Genomic DNA, 11,796 nt, shown 5'->3' with positions numbered 1-11,796 from the left:
GAATCATGCACGACTGCAGCTATACGTATGTATTATAACCACAATAAAAACAGACAAAAGGTTAGTGTTCCCAACTGAAGGATTAGAAGTGCTTGGATTTGTCTCTTTTTTGAGATTTTTGTGCTGGCGTCAACACGGACTGTTTTATTATGAAAATTAACCGTATGTTATGTTGTTGTTTCCATGTCTGACTTCTTGTCTGCTCTGTGCTGAATTCGGCTGAATTGATGCGCCGTGATCCGGCATCCGGCAGAAATAGAAGCCTTGCGTATCTGCTACGGAAAGGTCCGGACTGCCGGAGCTGTAATGGAGTAGATACGCAACGCAGCGGAGCCAGTGGAAGTGCACACATAGACTAGAGTGAAACCTATCAGCTCCACTGCTGTGGCGGCTCGGAGATGGACCGGACACGGATCTGGTGGAATTTAGGGGTTAGACTGATCGTCCAATCATGTTGCTCCTCTGTTCTGATTGGTGTACTGATGTTAAGCTCTTTATAGTGAGTTTAATATTTACAATATTAATGAGGTAATAATAGAAACTCAGAAATATTTATTTTCTCCATAAGTGAATACACAAGCTGTTCTCAGAGGAAAATAAGGTCCCAGAACACTGTTTGAAGCTAGAAAGGTGGCAGGGTCCGCCACATATAAATAAAGTGAAAGAGTATGAAATTGTTTTCTCCTTTAAGGTCAGTTAGTTTATTCACTCATGAAAACAAAGACAGTTTGTTTATTGAGTTTGTGGCTTAAAAATCAGCCAATGACGATTCTCTTCCCCAAAACTACATAGTGCTCCTTTAAGTTACACGCTTAACTTTCCACTATATAACAGAATCTGACTTTTCAAAGACAGTGTGGGCTCATTTATTTCCATTCATTGTGTGACTCTGACCACGCTGTCTGTCGCTGAACACAGCAGGTGCCACTTCCACTTGTGATCAGAGCTGTAACATGCAGACGCTCCCTGACGCTGACGCGACGGCTGAACTGGACGCAGACATAAAGTTAGTTAAAGTAAAGCAGCCCAGCCGCGCAGAGAACAGCTGTGGCCCGTACAGCAAGACGTCTCGCTGTGTTATAAACTAACAGCAGTTTGATGAGCGGAGCTGCGGCGGATGAAGCGTGTGAAGTAGGTCTGTGTGTCAGCGCAGCTCCGTGTATTTCCGGGTGGCGCGAGTCTCCTCCGGTACATCCAGCTAGCATCAGTTGGCTGAGCCTCCCTCCTCCGTCCAGCCACACACCAAACCGACCCGTTACTGACCGAGACACATCTATAATTGATGTCTCATAGCTGAAAGCCAAAGCGGGGGGCAGCGGGCAGGAGTTATGGCGGCGTCGCTTCTCTCCGAGACCGACATCAGGCACCGGTCCATGGCGGAGGAGGATCCGAACGGGAATGAGCACGGGGCGGCCGCACGCAGCGCGGCGCCTCGCTGGGGACCGCAGCACGCCGGGGCCCGACAGCTAGCGCGGCTCTACTCTCCCGGTGAGGACGTGTTTATTGTCGCTGTCTGTGTCATTGTTGTCACTCGCTGTGTCGTACGCGGAGCTGAGAAGGAGGCTGGATGGTAACAGAGGAGGCCTGCAGCCACAGTGTGACATCAGTGGTGATGGACGCAGGGATGATGATCATAAGGAGGAGGATGATGATGGTGATGATGATGATGGAGACACCCCTGTTTACACTGCTGCTGGCTATAGGCTCACTTAGCAGTGATATGTCATTTATGACGAATCAGTGAAAGGCATGTGCAGTCCTTGTTGTGGAGACAGTGTGATGTGCTGTGAGTTATTGCTCTGCACAGTGTGGAGGCCTGCTGTCTGCTGCTCTGAGGAGCACAGTACAGAGTCAGTATAGGTATAACTTCTATATGGGATTAACTTTGAAATCTTAAGTGGGCCTAAACCGCACCCTAGACCTGTGTTAGGGTTCATCCTGAGGCCTGCACACATTGACCCACCTAGAAACACTACTGTACATTAGTGCAATGTTCAGGATCTGTGTGTGACTTCACACTGACTGAGTGCAGGATGCGTTTGTATCAGGGGTAAACCGATTATAGGCCCGATATTCAGCTTTTTCCGATAATCAATATCTGTGATTTTTCTGTGATTGCCGATTAAATAAACAAATTTAAAGGTGTGCTACTTTGGCTCTGATGCAGCATCCTCTCACACAATGTCCCGCCCACGACACTATCTGATTGGTAACATGTCACAATTAACAGCCTACGAACAATAAAAGAATCTGGATCTGCAAAGTAACTAGTAACTAAATTTATCAGATAAATGTGGCGGCGAGGAAGTATAAAGTAGAAGAAACCATCACAAACTTCAGCTGCATGTTATCTCCGTCTTCCTCACCCAATTTCCTGTCCTCTAAATCTAATAAATGTATAACATGCTCAAAATGTCCATTTTAAGGATGCTTTTATCTGTAATCGAGCACTTTTACTTTTCTTTATGTCTGTCTTTGTCCAAATTTGTTTAGATTTAACAGTTTAACAGTTGTTGTTATTAAAGGATAAATTCCCCCCCAAATGAAACTTCAGTCATTATCCACTCACCTCCATGGCGATGCAAAGTTGGGTGAAGTTTCATAGTCCACAAAACATTTCTGTAGCTTCACAGCGAAACAGTGTTGCAGCGTTCTCCTAAACAGCCGAAGCTGATGGAGACCTTGATGTAAAAATAAATATTTAACAGCAGCAGAAAATATTAACTTAAAGTTGCAATACGTAAAACAAATAGGGGGCTGCATATCACCAGAGTAACTGTTGCTAACAGTAGCTGCATCAGCTAGTTAGCTCAGTTAGCAGTGCAGCTAGCGGTTCAGACCTGGAGCTCTGGGACGAATGGAGTGTTTCCATTTACACTGCTAGCACAAGGGCTTTGGACCGGGATGGGCCGGGGCCAGTAAGTTAGCATGCTAATTTCAGCGGATATCTCTGCAACACAATACATAAATATCATAATGTCAAAACTGGTACTTATTCACACTCTGTTGGTAATTTGAGTTAATTTCTAAACATTTTCAGTTTTGTTGGTAGGGATGTTTTTGTTTTTAGGGCTTGGAGACAAAATATTTTTGACAGGAGGCCTGTGTTAAATTTAGGTCTGCAGAAGCTTGTAAAGCGTGAGCAATTTCTAGGCATGGACATTTTGATGTTACATGCTATTGAGTTGCATTGTGGGAAATGTAGGATTAAGAGTTTTTGGAGCGTGACCCCTACTAGGGACCAAAAGTCAGGATATCTCAGCCTTTGGTGCATCGATTTTGATGAATATTTTTTGACTAGGTTTCTCACAAGTCTCCTGACCTTACAGAAGTGCAACTATGAATTCCTGCAATTTAAAAACAGATTGGGTCTTAAAGGTCAACACCTGTCAAAGGTCCACATGTTTCAAATGTCCTGAGCATTTACAGTCAGATACCTCAGGTAAAGGCCTTTACTCCCACAGGATTAATGAGAAACTTTCTCAGATGCTAGTGAAGTTGTTGCCTTCAGCTCGGACAGATGTTTAGTCCTCGGACAAAATCAATGTCTGTGACACAGTCCACAGCAGCAATGCTCAAATCCGGTCCTAGGGGTCCAGAGTACTGCTTCTTTTCTTTTTTCCCTGCTAGTTTAAATTCACCTGGCGTCTCAGTCGAAATAAGTCTCTGATTAGGCGTCTAGAATGAAAACCGCCTGGTAGAATAAAAAATAAGCAGCAGTCTGGACCCCGGAGGCGAAATTTTGTGGCCACTGGTGCGCAGGCTACAAATGCTTTAATAAAATGACAGTGGCTGTTATTGTCTGCAGAATTGCCTGCATGCCTCCATCACAGCAAAGTGTTGCTTCAGTGTCATGACCCTGAGGCCTTGTGTAATTGCGTGCATTGTGGTTTTAGGAAAATACTCTCTGGAAGCTACGTTTGTTTAACATCAGCTACACCATTCCCTGCTCTCTGTGTGTGTTTGTTATCTTTTTGTCCAAATTTACTCTAGACTTTTCTCTGTAATCGGGCTCCTTTACCTGCTCGATATTCAAATGTGGGCCCAGAGTGGTGAGGGGGAAAGAAAAATGTAACTAACTGGACAAATTGAGCAGTTTTTTCATTGTGTACATTGATTCCAGCGCGGTGATGGAAAGCACACTGCGCCTCAGACCTCTGCAAAGAAAACCTGTCTTACCAGTTGTGCATCAAGCTGGACTGTGCCGTGTTTTGCCCGACCATCTGCCCCGCTTCTCACTTCACTGAGCATTTTAATTGCCTCTGGTCGGACCACGTTAGACACTTGTTAACACTCCCTAAAATAGGACTGATGATCGGGGAAGGGAAAGGTTTGCGCCACTACAACCACATTATTGTAAAGTTCACATGAGGGTACAACATGTGTCACTAGGTTGGCACTTGATCCAAAGCCCTCACAGCACTATGAGTGTGTTCATGCTCGCAAAGCACTGACCCCAGCACTGCTTGCCTCGACTCACTGGGCTGGAAAGGAACTTCTGACCCGACTGGTGACTTCAGACTTTTTAAAAAACTTTATTCTCATTTAACCTCAGTGTGCATGCACGCAGTCACACAACAAACCATTCACTTCAGCGGAAGCTGGTGAGACCCGTCGCCCTATTTTTAGACACTGTGACTAAAGGAGTCACCTTCGCCATTAACGGAATTGGTTTATTCAGTGCCATCACATTAGAGAGATAAGCATCTCCACTCTGGCATTTGGTTTGTTCTACTGCCAAGCAACGCAAACATTACATATTCATGTAAACAGAGACAAGACAGGCTTGCATGCGTGCAGGCACACACATCCACACGATTGATTAATTAGTTTCATTAAAGTTGGATACGGGCTGATGACAGGGAGCGAGAGACATGTTGGACCAGGAACAACAGGTTTTTATTTGTTTTGTTAAGTGCTTTCTTTTATTCATGGATCACAGCAGTGATAACAGCAGCAACTAATCAGCATTATTAATAACTATCAGAGATGTAAACATTTTAACAACTGGCTCATTGATTTGGAAGCAATTTACAATGTTGGAATCCATAACTCATCTACCTAATCCAACTGCGACAAGAAATAGAAAAATGAATGAACAATGTATGAACAGTGCGTTAAAGCGGCACTAATTGATTTGTTGGCCACTGTGGCAGCAAGTTAGCATACAATTTAAGATGTACAAGCAGCTCATAAGTTTCTATTGAGGATTTTAAGTGAAGCTTTCGATGTCTGTGGTCATATTTTATCACATCACACACAAAAAATGAATCAGACATAATCCTCAATTCGAGTAAAGTGATTGAATGGAGCGCAGAGTGAATGAGAACACAGAAATATGGGGTTTAAAGATGTTATTTCTGCATTAAAATGTCTAAAAAGACTAGACCTTTATTATATATCGTTGAGTTGTGTTCTTACTTCGTCACATATATTTCCAACATTGTTCAATGAACACCCAGAGAAATCCTAATTTTATTCACGGTAATGAGGCGTTTCATTTGGTTGCCTGTTGTAACTTCTAGGAAAGAGTCAGACAGAGGAAGGAAGTCGGCAAACATGACTAAACTTAACGTGAATAAAACTTCAAAACATTACTCAATCTTCTTGGTTGGGTTAAGGCACTTAAATTATTTGGTTAGGTTTAGGCATTCTGTGTTTTTAAACTGCATGAATAGAAAAAACCCACTGCAGAGCATTCGAGTGTCAACATAATGAATGACACCTTGAGGCTTTTAACTACGGTACAAAAATATCCATCTCAGCTGCTAAATTTTTCAATATGTTCCAGACTAGTTGTTAGCTTTGTCTTTTTGCCTTTTAGTGCCTGGCTTGTAGGATTATGAGGACTTTTTTTGCTGTAAACGGCTGCCTGCTGGATAAAAGGTTGATGAGAGTGGTGAGAGTGGAGCATAATTGTAAAGCTGCGGGCCGGAGCATCAACAAGCTGAGTTGTCTTAAATTAAAACATACAGCGCTACACTTTGGTGATCTAAACACACATTTCTACACAAATAATCAACTAATTATTATTATTATTATTATTATTATTATTATTATTATTTTGTACAAGATGAGGATGAAGAGTAGGGACGGCTTGCTGGACCAAACTCATGGTGAACTCACTGAATGAGGAGGATGCTGATGACAGCCCGGGTCATGTTTGCCCTGCCAGCCTGTTGTTGTTGAGTGTAGTGCTGATTGGATGGTTAAGAGGATCACACATGCATTTGGGGTCCCGACACTTTATCCTCTCTCACTTAGCGGCCGAAGAGCTTAGTTAGCAGACCGACTCTGGGTAAAAATAACCCGGACGAGGCTGCGAGGAGCATTCTGACGCAACGCTCACCCTGCTGCTCAACTCCAAACTGCATGATTGAACCTGGAAATAATATGTTGAACTGCGAAATAGTGTAACATGTTTTTTAGACTAAAACTGACAACAGAAAGTAATGTGGAAGTGACTCATTGTGATTTGGTCTCTAAAACTCCTGCCAGAGCCCCAACAGTAACAGTTTCCTGGTTAATTCTCATAATTTACAGGCTTGCTGTGAAAAGATGTAGTGGAATTCATTCTGAGTAAAGAACATGTTAAGTGTGAGCACATGTAACATTTGGGACACAGGCGTGAGCAGCGTGTGTGTCCCAGAACCATTTGTTTTTCATTTCATGGCCCATGTCAGCAGGTTACAGTAGCTGCACAGCTGTGTGTGAGCAGCGCGGCTAACGCATGTCTCACACGCGGCTGCAGCGGCGTTTCATCTAGAGATTCAGCATGCTTTTTCGCCTGCTTTTTTTACACGTCACTTGTCAAAAATAGACAGAAATGATCTGTAGATAGTCATAGCGACATCATTCCAGCATTTCAGTGCCTACATCTGTCAAATATGTCACAGGCATGAACAATTTTAACATCATGTGAAAGGCAGGGTTTTTCAGGTGACCTCTCTACCACTCTCTTTAAATAAAATCATGCCATCAGTATTAGTGGTCATTATTAAAGACAAACTCCATCTAGAAAGACAAGGCTGGCAGTAGCAGCGCTGCACCAGAAACAGTGGACACCCTCGTCATCACCCACAGGTAGAGGTAGGCAGAGTGTCCCCGGCATAAGACAAGTTTTTAATCAATTGTTGAGGGTGTATGATCCTGTAACATTCATTTCACATTGGGCTTTCATGAAGAGAAAAAGAAGTAAAAAGAAGCAGTGGTAATAGAACCCAGCTGACGCTTGTTTTGATATTTGATGATTTAAAAACACTGGGGTTGGCTGTTTGTTCTGATACCAGCATCGGAAATGTCCCCGCCACTTCCCAGCAGTGTCCTGTGCAACTGTATGAAACTTTGATCTATTTATTTTTTTACTGCACAAGTAACCAATATACATAAATGGTGATATCTGATTGATGATATTCGTGTTCTCCTTCAGTTTTGACTGACTGTCAAACCAGAAAAGAAAGTTCCATGGCATTGATTCTCTTATGTAAGAAAGCATGGATGATGATTGAATGATTGTGAGTCAGGTCTCCCTCAGCTGAAAAGCAGATCGAACCCTTTCTGTCCATCCTGCACACAATTCAGGTGGATTAATAAATATGTTGAATGAATTTAATTTAGATTTAAAGAAATTGGCAAAAAAAATGTAATTCTGATGAAGGAAATTCTGCAATACTGCAGCATGGCACAGTTTTTTAAAGGAAAAACAAATTCTATCTTTAGTTTATAGCTACTGTATTAACAATCAAAAGAATTTTAAAAAAGTGACATAAGAATAAAATGTCAGTGTTTAATATTAAATCTTTATTCATTTTTTTCCAATCATTTAAATAGTGTCAACTGAGAAAACACTGACCGTGGAGCTGGTGGTACTACACTGGTGAATCGTCAATAAGAGCTTATTTTCAGTGCGTTTTGTTCTGTTATGTGTATGAAGGACGGTGGCAGCTGCCAACTACAATACAAGTCAAATGTCATATGTGATCAACTTTTTCTAGTGCACCGCAACAACCGTGCATCCCGGCAGGGGGACACGCTGCTTTTTGGTTGAGATTATGCCCAGGAGGTTTGCTGGCTGTAATCATAGAGAAGAACATGAAGAACTGTGTGTACATTTCTGCACTTTACCAGGTGAATCTCACAATGACTTATAAGTTTTCCCTCATTCCGGCCCAATGGGCACAGCAGGCTGCAAGTGGAAGAAATGCTCAGTGACGCTAACAATGCAGCCGAGCCATTTTATGATAACTTAAAAGCAAAAATGTTTCCCACATGCTGACAAGTGTCTGTTAAAGAAAAATAAACAGCCCAAATTCAAAATGTCAAAGTGTCCATTTAAGGCAGTGCCACGCTGCGATGTGCTTAGTTGTTTGGGTCCGGTTCAGCACTGGTAGGTGGTAAATCTAAATAGCAGTTTGGCTTGTTAGACTTTGGAGAAGTTAGATGAGGCGTTGGCGATGCTCCATAGAGCCAAACATGGGCTCATTACGGCAAAGCTAGGACGGACAAACAGCTGGATGCTTCTCCCTCTCCCTCTGTTTCTGCGTCTCTCCATTTCTCTCACCAGCTCTCTATTCATCCCCTCGTCTCTCTTTGGTCCTCCCATATGTCTGAAGTGTCACGGTCTGCTGACTTCCTCTCCTCTCCTCTCCTCTCCTCTCCTCTCCTCTCCTCTCCTCTCCTCTCCTCTCCTCTCCTCTCCTCTCCTCTTTCCACTTCCTGCGTTTTGCAAGACGTCTAAGTCTAGTCACGAGAGCAGCATTTATGTTTGTGTCCATCTGTTAGAACGTACATTTACTGATGTGTCTGTCTGAAGGCTCTAGGGTGTTTCTGTGTGTGTGATCTGCAGTTACCCTGGAGGATCTGTCGTCAGCGCCTGTAAGTGATCTAAAGAGCGATACTGATCTTCAGCCTCGTTCAGCTCGTCTCACTCTGACTGCTCACATGTCGACCTGCTCCCATTAAACACACATAAAGACGTCTGCAGCACCGGAGCTTCTCTGGAAGCTCTCCGTTGGGCGTACGCATGATAATATAACGTCTTTGATTGAAGTCGACCAGCTGTGGCAAACCCATGTCAACAATGTACATGTTCACTAAAGATATCTTATTTTGTGATTTCCCAATCACGGGAGCTTACAGTAATAATCTCGAAGATTGTCATGTCAATAAATATCTGTTAAGTCACTATCTATCACCGAATGAGGTAACACAATGATGATTGAGCCCATGGCCCACTGATGAAAGCCCTTGCATTTGCTGTAATACCAAATATGTACACTGGCAGTCGGTGGCGACTTTCCCGGAAAGTATCACAAGCGGCTCACAGTTAGTGACGTGTTCACCCAACAAACAAAGAAAAGACAACAGACAGCGGACGATGAAACTTTTTAAAAAAAGGTGCAAATGGCTTTCATGTGGTGTTGTTATGGAGACGCGGCAAAGCTGCCAACTGACTGATGTCACACAGGCGACACTGGATCTCTGGGAAGCAGTGAGGGCCAAAAATACACCTGCAGTTGCTGCTTCTGGAAATCTTTGCGATTGCCACTTTGACTACTCTACAAGTTTCTGATTACATTCTGGTTAAGAGATTCAATTTACAGTAAATGTATGACAATGAAAAGCAGCAAACCCTCATCTCATTAAGTTAGTTGGCTCATCTTGGCTACTTAAGAAAAAATACATTTCAAGCATTAATTAAACACTAAGGAATGCCTGATTGTCAGGGGCAAGTACAATGTCGTGTCGGGTTAGTAAACCTAGCAGCTCACTTGGGAAAAGTAGTTAAAAAGAATTAAACTCATTGTTTTTCTGGAGCTCAGCTCTCAAACACAAGCAAACATTTTGATTATCCTGGAAACGGGAGTGAACATTTTCAATATACAAGAATGTCTGTTGTGTCGCATCTATGACACACTGTGGCCATGTTCAGATTCATTTACTTGAAACTTCACAGTTGAGCCTTGTGGTTGACATCATGACTTTTTGTCTTAGGCAAGGCGGTAATCCTCATCACATGATACCAACACTTTTTTGTGGAGTCATTTTCTTAATTTGATTACTGGACTGAACAAGAAGGCATTTTCATCCAAGCTAAGACAGGTGACAGACTCACAGACGCCAGCTTATTCTAACCTGGGCAATGCAAGGACTGAGCTAGATCAACAGGATGATGTTAAAGTACTTTTACAATACCCATACTGCAATATATATATGTCAGTCAGTCAGTTTCAGCTGAATTTTGCTGAACTTTTTTCAATTTTTCTTCTACCAGAGCTGAGAGTACAAAAAGCTTTTTTCCCATAGGCCATGGCCCTGTTACCATAACAACAGAAGCAGGGAGAGGTCAATGAGGTAGGTCGAATTTAAACATGTGGATAAAGGTAGCATCATGCACTGTGCTGTCCAGAAATATTATACTATCATTTCCAAAAGTCAAAGCCTTTTCAGTCAAATCGCTCCTAAACTGTATTCATATATGATAAACAGTACATCAGGCCACAGACATCAGGCCACAGACATCAGGCCACAGGAGCGAGTTGATGTGCAGAAATGAGTGTCTCTCCTCACAGAGACGTCTGTGTGCTGCTGTGACACGTTTCAACCCTCAAATCTGACTGACCTGAATTTGTCTGTTGAAGTCATGCTGCTGTGATAACACGCACTTCTCACATGTGACAGTTGACACACACACACACACACACACACACACACACACCATCAACTTGAACTTCTGACCTCAGGGTGATGAAGGTCAGAGGTCAGAATCCATTTGAGGATGTGTGTTAGGCCCTCTGAGTCACATGGGCTGTACTTAGGTTTGACCTCTGTGTGTGTTCCTGTGACCTCAGTGTGTGTCAGACCAGTGTGGGCCTGGAAGTACTACTGCAGAGTCAGCAGGATTTGTTACTGTATACCTTAGTCTCTCTCTCTCTCTGTGTGTGTGTGTGTGTGTGTGTCTTTTTCTCACACTTTCATATTTCCAGTTTCCAGTGTGTATTCGTTGGAATTAATCAAAAAGAACAAAACTAGCACGTGTGTTTGTGTCAGTATTAGGAATAATAATCATTACATGTAATGTACAGGTGAATATATAGTTTTAGCACTTTCATTTAGCAGTTTGCACCACTTTGGTATCATTTAATGGAACCTGGTTATGTACTAATGTATAAATAATAAGTGGTAACACTTGTTGGGTGTCTGAGAGACGTTTGTTCAGGCCACATATACCAATACCTTTAATCAGTTTGTCCAAATAGAAAACGTAACCCTTAGAAAACATTTCCTCAAGACTTTTCACAACTCGCATTGCTCAGTGCCTTCAATTAAATCACTGACAATGTTAATATGTTAATGATATCACAGACTTACTTTGGGCTTGACTTCTCGCTGGTTTGTGTTCCTGCAGTAGAACACTGTTGGAATTTCAAGCCAAAAACGCTATTCGATGATTATTGGGTCATTCAAAGATCTGCTGGTAGCATATAGCAGCACGGGCTTACACTGACCTCATGTGGAAAAGGCCGTGCTACATGTGTTTTACCAAAGCCTGGTAATGATAACGGGATTCTACCCAGGCCTGTAATAACGCAATGCCTGGTAGTATCGTGTTATTTCCAGGCGGCCATAAAAACAAGCAGAAAAAAACTATATTCACATGAACTATTCAAATACTCTTATTTATTGATTATCGAGTATAGGAAAAGTGTGACCCATCTGTAGAGGATTATATTCAGTTTTTCTTCAAAATTGCGTGGTCACTACTGATTCCAGCATTTTAGACCGTATCTGAGGCAT

The 11,796-nt window shown here is 42.5% G+C and overlaps 1 protein-coding gene across 1 annotated transcript in view; it reads left to right on the top strand.

Annotated features, from left to right (window-relative positions):
* The first annotated feature begins 1,301 nt into the window (after nt 1-1,301).
* The window catches only part of LOC141001484 (plasmanylethanolamine desaturase 1), a 40,778-nt gene continuing 30,283 nt past the window's right edge, over nt 1,302-11,796 (top strand). The window contains exon 1 of the mRNA XM_073472572.1: nt 1,302-1,488. Coding sequence (XP_073328673.1) covers nt 1,329-1,488 — 160 coding nt within the window. The 5' untranslated portion in view covers nt 1,302-1,328. The remainder of the gene's footprint in view (nt 1,489-11,796) is intronic.

The sequence above is a fragment of the Pagrus major genome, chromosome 8 (genome assembly GCF_040436345.1).
Source record: "Pagrus major chromosome 8, Pma_NU_1.0".
Lineage (NCBI taxonomy): Eukaryota > Metazoa > Chordata > Actinopteri > Spariformes > Sparidae > Pagrus > Pagrus major.
Note: the sequence above shows the minus strand (reverse complement) of the source record. Positions and strands in the feature narration are given on the sequence as shown.